Raw genomic sequence first — 18,460 nt, 5'->3', positions numbered from 1 at the left:
GAATAACTTACATTTTGTCTTGATGAAAGCTAAGTGGTTCAATAATTAAAGGAAGGGCTTATAACGTAGCGGTGGAGAATGCGGAGAATCTGGTGTTCGAGTGGATCACGACCGACTGGTCGAAGTGTTCTCAAACCTGCGGAGGAAGTGGATTCCAGGTAAGACCACTTTTCTCACCGTAATTAATTTGAGAATTTTTTATAATTCTTCAAATTAATTTGAGAAAAACATATTTACAAAATTATTATTATTATTGTTGTTTGTTAACGAACTTGCCTGACAGATGCTTGAAGCGATAAGTCACAATTTCATGATTTCAGATTATGCCTGATCATTGTATTTACTTATGTCTTTTCGTAGTATTATTTGAGGATGCTATTTTAAATTTTATTAGGATTGTATAATTTATATTATTTATATAAAGAAATTAGAAATATCAGAACACACACACATACACGCATACACACGCACACAAACACACATTGTAACGTTTTAATAACGTTGAAAATCTTATCTCTCATTTTCATAGATGCGAGGTGCGCAGTGTACAGTTCGATCGAAGGTAGACGGCAACTCCACGCGCGTTACGCCGAGAACAGTTATCGGCGCGACATTGTGCGAGGACGCCGGGCATCAAGTACCGCAGAAGGTGAGACCCTGCGGAATGGGTAGATGCCCTCAATGGCATGCGACAGAATGGACTCCGTGCGAAACGTCCAGATGCTTCAATTGGAAAACGGCGATGCAGAAACGGGACATTAGCTGTCGTCTGGTGTACGATACGGAGGACGATCGGGAGAACGTCACGTTGCTGGATGCGAGCAAGTGCGACGAAGCCACGAGGCCGTTACAAAGACAGGAGTGCTACAATGACGCCTGCAAGGGCGTCTGGAGGGTCGGCGAATGGACAGAGGTGAATTCTCGCTTTAAAAGGGCACCGATATATCTCGATCTTCACCGCACGACGCATTGAAATTTCATATATTGCAAACAAAAAAAGAAACGGTTTAGAATATTAAAATATACATTTTATTTATTTTCCATGTCTTAGAATCCCTTATCATGTTATTGGAACTTTATTGTGATGCATTGAAATCTTACGTTTAGAGAAATTCAATATTGCAACGCCAATGTTTACGCTAATAACGTTGTTTCTAACAGTGCACCGCGTCTTGCGAAGAAGATGGTATTAAGTATAGGATTCTGCAGTGCGTCTGGTTCGGCACGAAAAAGCCAGCTGGAAACGCCTGCAGAGATATACCACGACCTCCTGTAATGAAAACGTGTAGAGGTCCGCCTTGTCCTCAGTCGCCTGGTGAGTGTGCACTCTTTCCAAGAAATAAACAAATTTTAATAAACCACGTACTCTCGTATGAATTCAAATTGAAAGATCCTAATTATTACTAACGTTGTCTCGTTACAAAATTTGCAGAAGATTGCAAGGATAATTCGCAACTATGCAGCAGAGTGAAAACGATGAACATGTGCAAGGTGCCGCTGTACAAGAAACAGTGCTGCGCATCATGTCGCTAGATCCGGGAAAGTAATTGCAAGTGGACTCGTGTAAGGATTAGACGTAAATGAATGACAATGAAGAGTGCGCGTGAGACAGAGAATGTAAATCGTGAAATTGGTCGAACAATTATTTCGTGACATTATGTAAACACATCCGGGATGCCTGTTGTTAGTAAATTATGTAACATGCGAAATGAGCGTGTCCACTGTGGAATAGCGTTGCACGGTATTACGATGTCCGATTCATAGATAGAGGATATCCGAGAAAGAAGTCGACCAAATTTACTTCGCTGTAATAGTTTCCTCGTCGTATCATTGCGAGAACTCATTCACCTCCTTGCCTCGAACGTTCCTCGTGTAATAAAGAAACTCGCCAATCTTAACAATTTCTAACTAATTAAATCATAATTTTCTAGCGTATGTCACGTGTAGTTTGGCGCAATTCTTTAATTGCGCAAGCTCCTTGCTCCTAGTTAAAAGAAAAGGGAAAAAAAAAATGAAAATTTGGCATTCGTCCAAGAAAGTTTGAGAACGTTATATTGTTACAGTTCAATGAGAAAAACGGCAGTATAAAACTTATTACTACGTTCTGAAAAGAATATTATTGCGACGTATCGTTGGAAACGACATGTTATTAAATATTGTCAATGTTGGTGCTTTAAGTCGCACGGAAAATGGCTTTAAGCAAAATGAAATATTCAAATTTTAATAAAACGCTAAATATTGGGAAATTGGGAAGCATAGTTTGTGTCACATATTAGAGATATTCCTTCTTGAGGTTTATTTTTTTATATCTCTCCCTCACAATAAGAGCGTAATCCATTTTATTGTTTCTGAACGTGATAAAAGTCATTCTTTAAGACTGAAACGCGACTTTCGTCTCTTCAAATGCCATTATTCTTGGGCATTAATGTAAAAACGGAGTTACGTTTGAAAGAAATGTTTAATATCATAAATCGGTAGAAATATTTATTTCCGTTCTATCTTTGAACATACATTTAATGATACGTTATCATTTTATGCGTTAGATTCTGATATAAATTATTTGTACGTGCGGACGTAAGATATAATGTTATTTAAGAATATAAGTTATGAATAAATTATTACGCGCCTATAAGCGTCCCGTCGGGCGATCTTAAGCCAATAGATCCTAAGCAATAAAAATACATAAGTATTGTAATATAATATTTTGTTAATAATCTCTCTGGCGAAAATTCGTGAACATGATCATTCCGTTGTTCGTTAAAGGACTCGACTTTACTTATGTGCCTCTAAATATTTCATCTTATCTAATCGTTACTAGTATTTATTTATCGCGTATTCATAGAGAACTTAGTTATGAAACTTATAACTTAATTAAGACCGATTCCTTGTGCAGATTGTATATTAAATATAATCGGAGAAGAATTTGGCCCCCCCTTTTATACATTATAATCGTATTATTTGACGAATTAATTGTATCATAGGCACTGACACTTTCCTAGAAGGCATACATCAACAGAAATATTCTTAAAAATCAATTAAAATCTCTAAAAGTCTCTAACTTTTGTAATTATCGTTGTCAATATATAAACAGATTATGTAAAAATGCTAGTACATCCTCTTGGATTTCATCCCCCGTAACGCGGTGCCTATGAGAATTTTCTGTATCTATATGTTAATATAATTTTGTAAAATTGTGAACAGATTTTCGCTACCAACGAATTTGCCTCGACACAGCTAAGCAGTTTGCCAAAAGGAGCTGACATAAATGAGATAAAAATTAGATTATTAAAATGAAGGTAAAAGAAGATATATTACAAGCTACGTAAATTACAGACATGCACGCATATAAAATATGACTTTATATGTTGGTAATGAAATTAAAACATACAGTGAATAACTTCGAGTAACATACACCGGATGTATCGAAAGTTGAAAGTTTTTCTCAGCCACGCACTCCTCAATTGAGAGAAAACACGTGACTTTTAATACATCCCACATATGATCACGGTTAGAAAAACGGCGATGTGTCATCAACTGACCGTATCATGTATGCCTCTGTCACGTTTCAGTAAGCAATTAATTAATATTTACCTTATAAGTAATACAATCTTGATGTATTACTAAATTGATACGGTATCACTCCAGAAATAAGTTATATTTCCCGGTTAATCAATGTAACACGACAACTCTTAAAAGTAAAATGAGTTTCAACACGTACATTTTTGTATATATCACGATGTAGGTATGTAAAATGGCGCCACACTTAGTATTGTACGTAAGCATTACTGTTCATGATATCTATGTAAATATGTAACTGCCTAAATGCGAATAAAACAAGAGGATATATCACTGCACAATACTGCTCTTGTTCTGCTTCACTTTTATTTAGCGGGATTGCAATTTCAGACTACTTAAATATACTTACCGTATCGTAATGCAATTATGAAATTATATTCAATTACTAGAAGTGTGTAATGTTCAAAGCAGGATTTAGAACTTAGTGGATTCCTTTTTTAAACATCTTCACATTTGAAAAAAATGTAAAACGTAATGAACGACACTTACAAAAATATCTTTTTTATATCTGCTATATTTTCAAGTCGTATAGATTATTGCATACAATCGAAAATACATTATAAAATTATTGCTTTTATAATTGACCATTGGTTTTGACAATGTTAATGTCTTTTAAATATAGTGCATATTCTATAAATTCGGACAAAGACGTAAAATCGGCATAATCAATCAATCGATAAAATAATCGATTTCTAACAAATGCAGTTAAATTGTTACTGCTATAGAAATAGAAATAGAAATAGAAAAAAAATAGAAATAGAATTTATTACAATAGCAACATAATTTATTTTGTTGGCAATTTTTTTGCAATATTTTCAACAAATAAAATTAATATTCGTACCATGTACAAATCTCCTTGCTGTCCATATAATAATATTTTACTACAAAAAACGTACAATTTATCGTGCCAGCAAATTTTTGTTTCGTGTATAAACAATCCATTAAGCCGTACGTGAAAACAAAATGGAGAAGAATGTCTGTAACCGGGAGATTAGAAGATTCGATACATAAAAAATATATACACAATTCATTATTTTCAAAAATTCTCAGCGTGAAAACTTTTTTGATCAATTAATTGGTTACCATATTCTTTTAATATTAATATTAATTTTAATATTTAAATATTTGAAAAGAAATAATGAGAGACAAGAGATTTGCATTTATAATATTTATGTTTTGAACGGCTCCAGCTATTAAATTAACTCACTTTACATAGCTACAGAAAGCGTTACGGTCAATAAAAGACTCGATAAATTTATACATAAAATATTGACGCGTTTGCAGTTCTTATTACTTTTTCTGTCGTTATCTTTAGAGAACTACGCTTTACGGTATTAAAATATTTAAAGTTGCAGAGTACATAGACTTGAAAAGAAATTCACTAGAATATTATCTATCTCCATAGAATAAAACGTACTTTTCCACTTCAATTTGTATACTGTTCAACGGATTATGCATGATAGCCTAAATTATATTAATATTTTTGAAGCGTAGAAAAATGATTGCCGAAGAAAAGGCAATTGTATTGCTTCTCACTAGCGTCGACGAAATACTAATTGATGAAAACTATAGATCAAATGTATCAAACGCTTACTAGTAATCCTAGCTTTTTCTCAATACATTGTTCAATTCTTGGACATAAAGATATTATCTGAAATACCTACAATTAGATAAATCAAAATATTTGTACAAAAATACAATCGTATGTGTCCCAAACAATAAAATTCCAATTTTCGTTTCAAGTATGCCATTGGATTACAATGGCAAATTGATCAATATCTCAGACAGTGTTCAAACCCCAGGCTTCCATTACATCGTTTTGGCTCATTGGCCACAGTCTTTTCAACAATGTCCAACCGGTTTTCTGCGTGGTCAGCAAGTATTGATTTTCGGGATCATGCAGATGCGAGTAAGCGCCCATTACTAGACTCTGGCACATCCTGGCGCATACGCTGATCTTAAGAATCTTCTTCTCTACGTCGGTCAGCCTCCTGATCTCCTGATAGCCCTTTACAACGTATCTACCCATTTTCACATCGGCCGCCTGTAAGATCATGTAACAGAGAATTATCGCCAGCTCGAAAATACGACAAGTTCTGTGAGAGTCGCCGAAATCGATCACGGCGGTAATGTCTTCGCCGTCGAGGCTCATGAGTATATTATGCTCGTTCAAGTCGCCGTGTATCATCCCCTGCTCAAACTGATCCGTGATCGGCAGCACTTCCTTCTGAAAGCTGACGATCACGTCGTGCACCAGCTGCCTGTCCAGCGAGCTCTTGACGGCGTACGTGAACTGCTGCACTTGCGGCACCGAAGTCAGCATCCACATTGTCCTGTGATCGTCGTAAGCGGGATGATTGAATCCAACGAGGATCTCGTCGATTCTGGCGACGAAAGTGCCAACCTTGCGCAACAATTCGTCGGTCGCTTTTACATCGTGTAGAAGTTTGCCGGGACGGTAGACGAGCAATTTCACGGCGTACCTTTCCATGGTGTTCTCGCTCTTTAGATTCTCCAGAGAGAAGAACGCGCCGTTCACGTTCCTGACCGGCAACGGGCAGCAGATGTCCCGTTGATTTAGGAAGATCATTAGCTCGTTCTGCGCCTCGATTATGCCAGTCTTCCGAGAATCTAAGGAGTTGATCACCTTGAGGACATATCCGGCCTTCTCCGGGCTGGTCACGTGTGGATTCACATGCGTCTCCTCGCACAACACGTGATAGTTACGGTCGTCGTATGCGTCCAGTTCGCGCACGCTCGTTGCCCTCATGCCGTAGATCCGCTCCAGCAGGGCGACCGCCATATCCTTCGTCACGGGCGGACGTATACGTTGGCCCGGTATCAACAGCGTGTCGTTGTACTCCATCGCTGCCGTGGTGCGCGGCACGAAAATAGCCCAGAGTTATTAAGGGGGGAGCCGGGTCGATGAAAAAGAGAAACGTAAATATACCTTTCGCGGCGGAAGAGGACGTTTGGAGGAGCGAATGAAACTCCCGGCTGGAATATCTTCTTTGTTCTTCGGATGATTGATCGTCGAACTGCACAAATAAACGACGGCTGTAGTGTTTCGTATATTAGCAGAAGTGCAAAATAATTAATGAGTTGACTGAAGTAGTATCAAACGGAATGTTAAACGATAAGAAGAACAAATTACAATCGGTTGATAGAAGTTAAATTGAAGGCTGCTTTATTATATATTTTAACTCTTTTTAAAAATTAGAGATACTTATAATCTTATGATAATAAATGAATGGATAACTTATTTCAAGAGTGTAATACAAACTTATAACATAATACTTTTTAAACAGCAAAATGAGAAAAATGAAAATATTCACTGTGATAATTTTTGTAATAAATGCAATAATCAAAACTTTTTAAAGTATTTTGTATAACATATTGTATAACATATAGAAAGAAAATAAATATTCACGGTCATGAACACATTGTACACGTATCACTTACCCGACAGACGTGCTTACTCAGCCAAAGAAAGCGGCACACTAAGTTCTCAGAGGGACGGAGCAGTTTACCAAGTTAGAAGACCGATCGTACGCACGGCGAACGTAGTCCACGCTCAATCATCGCTGACATTCAGCACAATGAGAGGGTACAAACGCACAATATTTACATTAATGGTAATTGGGCGTATAAAATGATAGAGCGCGATACAGCATATCGCAGTGACTAAAGACTGGGTCTTATCAAGACCGATAAAACCGTCGGCGATACGCATAGCGCGCGCGATTACTTTCGAGATTCACCAAATCGAGGTACTTGATTTGAGAAACACCAGTAGAAATGATACGGCTGACTCGGTTGCTAATCTTTCATAAAAGAATTCAAGATATCGCTAATTAGATAATGTATCACATATACGCACATTTACACACAAACTTACTTATTTCGTATGATACATTTATTTTGAGAAATAATTTAATTTGTGTATAAGTTTTTTAAAATATATGTGTGTGTGTATATATATATAGACACATAAATATACACATTTACAAAAGAGAAACATAAACATTTAAAAATTGTATATCGTCCGAGGAAACTTCGCGTACGCGAGAGTTTAAAGTTGTTTAATCCTTTCTACGTTTGCTACACAAGTACAAAGTATCGAACTTTGTAATTTAAACAACTTTAAATTCTATGTCGTACGCGCGTCTCTTATAAATTTTCTTCACAAAGATTATTTATATAATAAATATATTTTCTATACCTTTTTTTATCTTCCCTTCTTTAAAATGGATCCTAGCTTTTTTACATTCGAAATAAATTTATTCCTTCATTAATAGTTCAAAACAAGTGTCAAACGTACACATAGCCGATGGTATTTTCTCCATCAGCCTTATAATATTCAAAGCCTCCAATATATATTTCTGCTTCTTCAATTCATGTACGAGAACTTTTGCATTTTTCTCAACGTTGGTTAAAGACTCGTTTATAAATACGTGCTCGATTATCTGATTGTATACATCGTGATCCGGTTTAAATAATGCTGTTAAATCATTCAGGAAAAGTTTCTCTAGCACTAATGATGGTAATATGATGGCCTAGAAAAGTAAAGTTATTAATTCATGTTGATTTTAAAGCTAACAAATTCGTACGCGTAAGATAGACTGACCTGTTGTTGTTTAATAAAATCTACTGCTTCTTTGTGCATAGACGAATCCTCGGAACATAATCTTATGTAAACATTTTGTACAAGATTAATGTTATCGCGTTCGAGCTCCAAGAACTGCTTAAGAATCTGCGTCACAAATATAAAAAAAACATTTAATTATTTGTAACAAAAAATAAGTATATAATTAAGTATATAAATATATAATTCATTGCAGTACCTCTTTAGATGCTAATAATCCTATGAGTTCTTCATGCTCTTGTAATATTCTTTTTTCAGAATCAATTATATCCGTTTTGGGTATTAACAAAATTATCGTTTTCATCATTTTTAATATCGGATGGTTGTCCACTGTAATGTGATTCGGCATATTAAATTGCGGCCATTCCGATATTATTTCCTTCAATCTTTGATATTGCTGTAAATTATCGGTTCGATTGAGCAACGTTTGAAATAAATTAAATCGATCTTCCTCTGTTACGCACTCATCAATGCCATGGTCAAATGGAAGGACAGTTTGTGCTTGCAAAATTTCTTTGGATCCAATTTTATTTTTCTTATCACTAGTTGCTTCTGTGTCATCGTCAGAAAAATCTCCCCAATCGTCTGTCCATTCTACAACATCAACGTCATCAGAGGCAATTTTCTTCGGATTCTCATCTGTCGTAGAAGTTACAAGTGGAACATTAACATCAATATCTTCGACAGTTTCTTGTTCTTTATTCGTGATTTTTCCAAAATCCACACAAGCACCATCTTGTTCCAGCGTACTTGTATCTTTTGTTACTAGATGTTCGGTTTTATCAATTTGTGTTCCACCAAGCAAACAATGCTGCCAATATTGCAATGCTTTAACAATATCACATTTTTCCGACTTTTGTGCTGCAGCCATCATGTTTTTCATTAAATCTAACGGACTGTATAAGTATAATTTTTCACAATCAGTGTACAATTTTTTATGTAATTCCAACGAATAGTAATAAAGCGCAGTTTGTATATATAATTCAGTTTGCGGTAAATCCATGAAAATTGCTTGAGCATCCAGAACACGATCTTTATTTAAACTCAATAAATATGTCATACCAAGTAACCAATCGTCTTGCATGGTATGTTTTGCGCATTCTAGAAGTACTGAAATAAAATCATTTTATATTTTCTGTTACATAAATGTAATGTGTTTACGACAAAATTTTTATTGATATAATACTTACAATGATTAATGTCGCTTACTTCTAATCCATAACAAGAGGATTCGCTCAAAATGGTTATTCTCAAAAGAGCCCGACAGCATTTTAATCTTATATTTTGTATATCCGCCATAGAATATTTATTGTATCTTGTTTCATTATTACTTATCCTGCACATTTCGTGCAAAGATTCGTAATAGCACGGGAAACTTTGAAGATCGACGTCTTCCTCGCTTTGTTCTCCCTCGGCTTCGTGTTGCGTGTTCGAGTTATTTGTAAAGTTAAACCTCAATCTAGATTTCCAAAAATTAGTATCACTAATATTTTTTATCAGACCGAACGTAGATTCTTTCATAATATTCGCTGAACTTTTTACTATTTCCGTTGAAGTTTCTAACATTTTAGGGACAAACTCTTTTACTTCCACTTGTGGCTGTAAATTAGAATAAAGTTATTTTATATCGTGCAATGAAAAAACATTAGTTTATTAAACTAGATTCTTACCGTTGTCATAGCATCTGTAAAATCATCCTCACTTTCATCACTTTCTTCATCTTTTAAACTTTCAAATTCAACGGAAGGCATCCACAATTCTAAATTCTTATGTAGGATTTGCGTTTCTATCAGATGTATGTGTTCTAAAGCGTTGCCCAATATATCATTAGAACCGTTATTTATCGCAAACCATAAACATTTTTTTCTAATATTTAAATCCTGATAATCATCGCAACGTCCTAAGTTTAAACAAGTTTCCCAGGCAGGGAGATAATTATTTTGTGTTAATTGCATACATATCGTAGCACATGTATTATAATCTTCAGTCTGTAAAGTAAAGTAACATTAATAATAATTTTTATATTCTAATTTTCAAAAATATTTTAAAATCAAATTATGAAAAATAAAATAAAATGAATATATCTTACCTCAAGTGCCTTTTTAGCTATTAATTCTAAAACTTTTCCTTCGCGAAGCCTATTATTATTCCCTTCGACTCGTAAATAAGATGCTAACGTTAATAACCTCTGTCGATTTTTATAAGCATCTCGCTGATTATTTAAACAGTGTTCAATCAAAATTAATCTATCTACTGTTAATCTAACTTGCAGAGGTAATATGTCGACATTAAATTCGTTCAAAATTTGGAGCGACTTGATAAGATCATATTCTTCTTTAATTTTCGCATTGTCATCTTCAATAAGATGAAGACAAGTTCTAGAACAATTATTTATATATGTTATGTATAAGTTACAATATGATTATTAGTACATTAATGAGATACTCACTTAGCCAATTCCATGTTTGGATCGGTAAGAGTTTTTGAACCGTTAAAATATTCTTTTGTCGCTTCTAATATAAGATTAATCGCCTTTTCATAAAATACTTTTAATAAAGATTTCTCATTTTTCTTGGTTTCTATCAAAGTGGCACAATTCTGAATGGTAGATTTGATCCCCGACACCAAGCGAGCAGAAACGCATATTTCGAAGCAGGTTTCGACAGCGACACAAGAAAAGATTAATCCATGTACGTCTAACATATCATTCAATAATTGTGCCCATTCTTTTTCATCTGGAGGTAGCAGCCTATAAGAATGAATTTATTATTTTAATGCTTACTGTAAAATAAAATGTAGAATTAATAAATTTATAATTTATGCGTTACGTTACCTTTTACTCAAATTTCTTGACATTTGAGTTAATAGTGATCGAGCGACATCGGGATTGGTTTTGTTGTTCCGAATAAATTTTAATGTTGTCTTCACTCCGTACTTGCTTAGAAGTCTCATACAATCAAGTTCTCCTTCCAGTTCATCTAATAAATCGCTTATTGCATTTGCTCTTGATCCATCATGATCTTTTAAAATCGAGTCCAAGATATTTCTCGCTTTTTCATACATGTTCAGATCATCACAAGCATATATACAATTTAAAGCTAAAGTAGCAATATCATCTATCATTTTAACCATTTCAACATCCTGCACTTGTTTCAAATGTTCGAAAAATTTAACTGGAAAAGTTAAATCGTCTTTGCTTAAGCAGATTAGATAATCACTTAATAAATCCTTTTGAAGATCTCCACCCTAAAATTTTAAATAAAATTTTTATTTACTTATAAATTAATTCAAGTTATTTAAAATGTGGCTATACATACCAAATATTGATGTCTTCGTTTAATAAAAGGCAATAAAAGATTCCTTATATTCTCGACAAAGTTTGTTTCAGTAGATGTACTCATTAAAAGTTTTATTTTATTCAAATTACTCAGTTTTTCTAATTTATCTAATGACATATCCTCCAGATAGACTTTGTACACAAGATCATCCAAAGTTTCCAAATCTAGTAATAAGTCCTCCACGCCATTGATATTATGAGATTTTGCGATTTTAATTAATTGTAAAGCGTTATCCACCATAGAACAATTTTTCTCGATTTCGTAAGCACGTCTTTTATACCATTTTTCCAACAAGTCTGGCGTAAGCTGCACATTTCTAAAAACAAAACAATAATAATTAGTCATATAAATCATTAAAAAAATTCACTATAAACTTTGTAAATAAAGAACTTACCTATATATTAATAACGAAGGATCTAATTCATACAATATTTCGTATTCCTCATCTATTAAGTCCTGATTTATTAGTTCGTTAAATTGATATTTTTCTGACCAATCTTTTTGTCGTAATTCACGTTGATCCAACAAAAATAATTGATTTTCCGAATCGCATTCTGGCAAAAGTTTTTCATAATCCGATGGATTTAAAGTTTCTGGGAAAAAGCTAATAATTGCTAGCCAATGAGGTAGTAAACTTTCTCCATAATATGTAAACATTATCTGCACGCTTCGGCAATCGCCGTCTTTGGCAAACCTGTACTTAAAAAAAGTATTTTTGATAATATAAAAGTGGACAATATTTTAAATCAGTAATAAATGTATGTATGTATTAATACCTAACAGCATTTTCCACAGCTGAGAGTCTTCGGAATTCCTCGTAAAACTTTTTTTTATATTTTAGTGGTGGCTCCAGTATAATTTCGTATGTGAGTAATTTATCTAAGTGACGCAAAAGTTGTCTTCGGTACTTAATCAAGTTCTTCTGGGCCTCAGATAAGTTTTTTATTTCAATCTTCTCAAGCATTTCATTTACTTTCTGTACCTATTTGTCCAAAAATTATAGTAAAATTGATCAAATTGTTTACCTCAATAAATTATAGTAAGTTATATAATTTTTTTCTAATACTGTGCATTTCTTAAAACTCTTATTATCACGAATAATTTTGCTTACCTGTCGTAAATTTGCAGTACTTTCATCTGGCCAATCTTCATCTGTATCAGGTGTTATGAATTTGTCATTATCGCAAGTATCAATTGCTATTAAAGTTTCCAGATTGGCACCTTTCAATCCAAAATTCAATAGTTCCCTTGCAGCTTCTATGGTATCGGGAACACGTAACACACATTCATTTAATACCCAAGATCTTTTACTTATCTTACTTAAATGTTCAGAGATGGCATTTAAAGATAATTCTGATTTTCTCCATTGTGTTTGATATACAAGATCTGTATCTAAATTATACGTGTTCGCTAAAGTTAAAGCTTCCTCGTATTCCTAAAATATAAAATTTCTTAGTTATTTAGTAAAAGGCATTAAATGATTAAACTTAATCAAATTGTTTACCTCAATGTCTATTTTTCTAGAATAAAGCTCTTCCGGGGTTGTACTTTTTAAGCCCAAGATTCTATAAGTTCGATGTAATACTTTCGACTTCTTTCTTTTTGGTTGAAATGTTTCAATATCAGTTATTGAATACAACGTACTTTGCACCAAATTAGTCGTATAATTGAATATAGTAACGGGTTCTGATTCATCATCATCCTTCTCACTTTCCGACGACGCTTCTTTATCAGAAAATTAAAAATTTGCTTTTATTCTCTGCATATAATTGTCACACTTTTAATTTTATATAGTAATGTGTAAAAATTATGCTTTAAAAAAATAATGAATTGTACATATAAATAGTAAAAAATAATTACAAAACAAAAGTAATGATAAATGTATTAACAAACCTGATAAATGACCATCGTTGGTATCTCTGCTTCGTTTTTTGCTTGTAATAAAGGTTTCACAATCTAAACATAAACATCCTTTTTCTAAACCAAGCTCACATACTTGTGGTTGCCCTGCTAAGAATTCTGGACTAACACCTAATAAGTTTTTTAAGTTCCATGTGGAGCAGACTGATGTGGACCCTGAATATCGAGCTATTATGATAGCCTGAAACAAAAAATATATATGTATAAAATATAGTATTATTTTATAAAAGCAATATTAGAAACTGTAAAGATGACAGGTAGAAACAACTAAAATGCACTACCTGATCAGACCACCAGCCAATATCTATTGGATGAAATTCTGTAAAACCTGGTGGAAATTTTTTGGATTTTGGTCCTATAGGATTGAGTGTATTATATTCCGGCTGTTCAGATAATTTCCATTTCTTTTGTAATATTAAATTTGGCAAACCCCATAGTGAGACTGAACCGTCTGTATGCAAGCATGCCAAAAATTCACCATTGGGTGAAATTTTTATCATAAATATGATTGATCCTGGTTGAAAATTAAAGACAGGAATTAAATTCCACACAGAAAACCGTGATTTGTTTATAGCAGAGTCCTCAAATGTAAACGACAATTTGCAGTATGGATAATCATTCAACAACCGCCATGAGGTTAATCCAGATTCTGATGCAGTTGACTGAAATAAATATGTATAAGTATATCTAATTGTACATAATCATATGCATAAAAATAATACTTTATAAAGATAATTACAGTCAATTTTTGTGTGATTATATTTCCAGCAACGTAAAACAAGTTGTGCTTCTCATCATAGGCTACAGCGTTAATACCATTTTTATAAAAATTGCCAAAAGAGAAGTCATAATTTGCACTAAAGGCATTTGTAGAAATGTGATAGGATCTGAGCAATCCACTGTATGAAATTAAAATAAATTCATAGGCCCATTTTTCATGTTTTACCCTTGGTTTAAGAAACAACATAGATGCTATTGCATCACCCGCTTCAAGAATATGTGGGTTTTGTGACATTGTCTTTGGACTTATATTAAAAATATTGTTTCCTAATGCATTATAAAAAGATGTATAACCACTACTAGATGCTAATACTAAGATCATTCCATCTGGACTCCATGCAAGTTTACGCCATTGAGGAAATGCATCTTTTGGGGCTAAAAAATATAAGCAAGATATAAAAACAAATATTTGTTGGAAAACTTGACGAGTATATGTAAAAATATCATCACATTATTTACCAGATGCTTTGCCTATAATAGAGGAATATTCATCTTTAGCCTTTCGTATTTCAATAACATTTTCTTGTAGAATAGCAAGTACACGACCGTGATCTCCAACAGCAAACTTCCATGGTAATGTGAGACTAACTTGCTGTGAGATGCTCTCAGGTAAGGAATACCTATTATTGAGATATCTGAGAGCGTTTTTTATTGTGCCAGAAGTTGGGAGAATAGCTGCATCAGTCTTACATTTCTAAAATATGGAATAGAGCACAAGTATGACAATGCATATTTTAACCTATTTCTTGTATACGTTTCTAACAGTCTTGGACTTACTATCAATTCTGGTTCTTGTTTGCGAACGAAATATTCTAATAATTCGTACAATATTGGTTCATTCGGTGTTTCATTTAAATTACTCATTTTGTTACTGCAAATACAACCTAGCACGTCCAGAAAGGTGTAAACAGGGCCACATCGTTACTGATTTATGACTGCGCGCGAGCAAAGGTGAGCAGAGGATGCTGCAAGTTTATGAAATGTAGTCCCAGTTTTCCATAAAAAATATTACTATTTATAAAGCTAAATTCGGGAATAGTGTTAAAAATAATTATTAAGAATGTCGTACACACATGTGCAATAATAATAAAAAATTGTAATACAGATTTTTGTCTTTCCCTCTTTCATCTCCGTTCGCGCATGAGCGTACGTCATCTTTATTCGAGATTAAAAATACCGACACGAGTTGCGCTACTGTATTATACCCATTCAAAATACGGTTTGGTTGGATCTGATATAACCGTTGTTGTCAACAGAATCGCGTGAGATTTTTTGAGCTAACGTTTGCGATTAAGATCTCGCAAAATGTCAGATGGCGAGGATGATTTTATGTGCGAAGAAGAAGAGGATTATGGATTGGTAAGTTTTCCTCCGTAGATTATGCGAGTCTTGTTTTGCTACACATCTTTCCGGTACGCGGTGAGGTTAGAATTCATAGAGCTATTATATATAGCATTTAAAAATAGTTTGAGGAATACCTCGAAATATTTTATTTGCTGATAATCAAATCTATAGTCAAAAATCTTTATTTATGTTTTTTGTGAACATACTTAATTATTCAACCAAAAAATTTGATGTTTAGTAACGTTATTCTTAGCAGTAAAAACAAGTGTGTTGCTGTTGAGTAAATAATTGTAGTCTGATTGTAAATTCTAATCGTTATTTATTATAGGAATATTCCGAAGATTCTAATTCTGAACCAGATGTGGATTTAGAAAATCAATATTATAACAGCAAAGCTCTTAAAGAAGATGATCCGAAAGCTGCTTTACAAAGTTTCCAAAAAGTATTGGATTTAGAAGGTGGGGAGAAAGGAGAGTGGGGTTTTAAAGCTTTGAAACAGATGATCAAAATTAATTTTAAATTGGTATGTGGAAAATAGATAGTAATCGTATACATTAACGTTAAACATATATACATGCGCACACATCCGCATATACACAAAAGTAAAGACAGTGATAACATTACTTTTTCAGTCCAATTATAAAGAGATGATGGCAAGGTATAAACAATTGTTAACTTATATCAAAAGTGCAGTTACTAGAAACCATTCAGAAAAGTCAATAAATTCTATATTGGACTATATTAGTACATCGAAGAATGTAAGTGCTTTAATATTTTTTTACTTTAATATTTTAATAATTTTATTAGATATCTGTTTATTCAAATTTTTTTAATATTGAAATTTTCTTGAAAATTATAAACAATGGATATCTTCTTTAAGATGGAATTACTGCAAGATTTTTATGAAACCACGTTAGATGCATTAAAAGATGCAAAGAATGATAGGTTATGGTTTAAAACAAATACAAAATTGGGGAAACTATATTATGATCGTTCAGATTTCAATAAATTGGCAAAAATATTAAAACAGCTTCATCAAAGTTGTCAAGTATGTATATATTAAATATGCAATATGACATAACATACTCTGGTTGAACATGTTATATGTGTATATTATATGGATTTTAGACTGATGATGGAGAAGATGATTTGAAGAAAGGAACACAGCTATTGGAGATTTATGCCTTAGAAATCCAGATGTATACAGCACAAAAGAATAATAAGAAATTAAAAACGCTTTATGAACAGAGTCTTCATATTAAAAGTGCTATACCACATCCGCTAATTATGGGTGTTATCAGAGGTAAGAAATACAAATGTCTTTCAAAAGCAACAAATTTTGAGTAGATTTAACGTTACAGCTCCATGTCATGTATAAATACTGTTTAAGTACTATTAAGTACTATCTAAGAGAATAAAGTGAAAAAGGTTTTGTACTTTTTTCCAGAATGTGGAGGAAAAATGCATTTAAGGGAGGGCGAGTTTGAAAGAGCTCATACTGATTTTTTTGAAGCTTTTAAAAATTATGACGAATCTGGATCACCAAGACGTACAACATGTTTGAAATACTTAGTGCTGGCTAATATGTAAGTATGATTATCAACTGTGTACAATTATGATCAATAATAATAATGACAATTATGATCATTATTTATATTATATTAATGCAACAAATATATATATAAATGGTTTGCAGGTTAATGAAATCTGGTATTAACCCATTTGATTCACAAGAAGCAAAACCATATAAGAACGATCCTGAAATTTTAGCAATGACAAATCTGGTTGTCAGTTATCAGAATAATGATATCAATCAATTTGAATTAATTCTAAAACAAAATAGGAACAATATCATGGATGATCCTTTTATTAGAGAACATATTGAGGATTTATTACGCAACATACGTACACAGGTATATCATTTTGACTGCATTAATAACAATATTAGCAATATTTATAATAAGTAATTTGTTAAGATGTTTAAAATATTATATCTGATTGTATGCAATTGATTTAGGTTCTAATTAAGTTGATAAGACCATATACCAGAATTTATATTCCTTTTATAAGTAAAGAATTGAATATTGACGTTTCGGAAGTGGAAAGTCTTTTGGTATCTTGCATTTTGGACAATACTATTCATGGTCGTATAGATCAGGTAACATTAAAATAATCTATAGCTTTTTAAAATCCTAATTATATTAGTATCGTCATGCTTACTCTATATTTTTTGCAGGTGAATCAAGTTCTTGAATTGGATAAGAAATCAGTATGTGCCGCTCGTTACAATGCTCTTGACAAGTGGGCAGGACAATTACAATCTTTGCATACAGCCATCGTGAACAAAATGTCCTAAACGGCATGCGATCCGCGTTTTCATGACGCGTGATTCTGCAATAAACAGTTCTACTAACTCTACTAACTTTGTATAGTATATCATAAAAACTCTACAGTATGTGAAGAAATAAGATCTATTGTGATATAATAAATTTAGCACTTTAGCACGGGAGTTATTTTTATTTCCGTGAAAGAAACTCCAACTTAAATCGATTTCAAATAAACGAATATGTTCTATACATGCTTCATAACATGCTTTTATAAATAAAAACTGTTGTTTATCCTTATATTATTAGTTAAGAGTTTCACAAGCGTTATCTCTTTCAAAATGTGTGAAGTATATATTATATTGGCACATTTGTTTAACAAATAAATCATATTTAATGGTACTTTATTATAAGTATCATTAAAGTTGTAATTTCAAAGTAAAACGCACATCGCCCGTATGTAAACAGTATTTCATGCGGATCGTATAACTCTGGTATATCATACCGACAATCATTAGAACTTCTGGCGTGAG

The 18,460-nt window shown here is 33.0% G+C and overlaps 4 protein-coding genes across 13 annotated transcripts in view; 2 read left to right on the top strand and 2 right to left on the bottom strand.

Annotated features, from left to right (window-relative positions):
• Window positions 1-3,859, top strand: part of nolo (no long nerve cord) — a 171,521-nt gene extending 167,662 nt beyond the window's left edge. For 4 of the 9 annotated variants that reach the window (XM_012362213.2, XM_067354672.1, XM_067354675.1 and 1 more), the window contains 4 exons: window positions 52-158; window positions 530-913; window positions 1,162-1,315; window positions 1,433-3,859. In XM_012362213.2, the coding sequence (XP_012217636.2) occupies window positions 52-158; window positions 530-913; window positions 1,162-1,315; window positions 1,433-1,533 (746 nt within the window). In that variant the 3' untranslated portion in view covers window positions 1,534-3,859. Of the gene's footprint in view, window positions 1-51; window positions 159-283; window positions 502-529; window positions 914-1,161; window positions 1,316-1,432 lie in introns of those variants that run through there. The other 5 variants (XM_067354674.1, XM_067354673.1, XM_067354678.1 and 2 more) reach the window with 4 other exon arrangements.
• Window positions 3,860-4,072: 213 nt separating this feature from the next.
• Window positions 4,073-7,336, bottom strand: LOC105669300 (hydroxylysine kinase). The gene is made up of 3 exons (XM_067354723.1): window positions 7,039-7,336; window positions 6,527-6,614; window positions 4,073-6,444 (listed from the first exon to the last, which is right to left on the bottom strand). The coding sequence occupies exon 3, from the start codon at window positions 6,440-6,442 to the stop codon at window positions 5,357-5,359; it is 1,086 nt and encodes a 361-aa protein (XP_067210824.1). The 5' UTR covers window positions 6,443-6,444; window positions 6,527-6,614; window positions 7,039-7,336; the 3' UTR covers window positions 4,073-5,356.
• A 432-nt stretch (window positions 7,337-7,768) lies between these two features.
• LOC105669322 (NBAS subunit of NRZ tethering complex-like) lies at window positions 7,769-15,349 on the bottom strand. Of its 2 annotated transcripts, XM_012362210.2 has the most exons (19): window positions 15,333-15,349; window positions 15,037-15,224; window positions 14,719-14,953; window positions 14,219-14,634; window positions 13,761-14,141; window positions 13,453-13,660; window positions 13,064-13,284; window positions 12,671-12,994; window positions 12,336-12,541; window positions 11,954-12,253; window positions 11,539-11,875; window positions 11,055-11,467; window positions 10,671-10,970; window positions 10,311-10,599; window positions 9,892-10,209; window positions 9,412-9,820; window positions 8,421-9,331; window positions 8,204-8,329; window positions 7,769-8,132 (listed from the first exon to the last, which is right to left on the bottom strand). In XM_012362210.2, exons 2-19 carry the CDS (start codon window positions 15,121-15,123, stop codon window positions 7,857-7,859), a joined length of 5,757 nt encoding a protein of 1,918 aa, XP_012217633.2. In that variant the 5' UTR covers window positions 15,124-15,224; window positions 15,333-15,349; the 3' UTR covers window positions 7,769-7,856. The 2 variants fall into 2 exon arrangements, with proteins under 2 accessions (XP_012217633.2, XP_067210771.1); XM_067354670.1 differs by lacking the exon at window positions 15,333-15,349 and having other exon boundaries at window positions 15,037-15,309.
• Window positions 15,350-15,450: 101 nt separating this feature from the next.
• On the top strand, window positions 15,451-18,179 carry alien (COP9 signalosome complex subunit 2 alien). The gene is made up of 9 exons (XM_012362212.2): window positions 15,451-15,618; window positions 15,932-16,126; window positions 16,236-16,361; window positions 16,484-16,651; window positions 16,732-16,906; window positions 17,051-17,189; window positions 17,300-17,516; window positions 17,621-17,761; window positions 17,840-18,179. The coding sequence occupies exons 1-9, from the start codon at window positions 15,565-15,567 to the stop codon at window positions 17,957-17,959; spliced, it is 1,335 nt and encodes a 444-aa protein (XP_012217635.1). The 5' UTR covers window positions 15,451-15,564; the 3' UTR covers window positions 17,960-18,179.
• The last annotated feature ends 281 nt before the right edge of the window (window positions 18,180-18,460 follow it).

Source organism: Linepithema humile, chromosome 5 (genome assembly GCF_040581485.1).
Source record: "Linepithema humile isolate Giens D197 chromosome 5, Lhum_UNIL_v1.0, whole genome shotgun sequence".
Classification (NCBI taxonomy): domain Eukaryota; kingdom Metazoa; phylum Arthropoda; class Insecta; order Hymenoptera; family Formicidae; genus Linepithema; species Linepithema humile.
The sequence above is the reverse complement of the archived record's forward strand: the minus strand, read 5'-3'. Positions and strand labels throughout refer to the sequence as shown.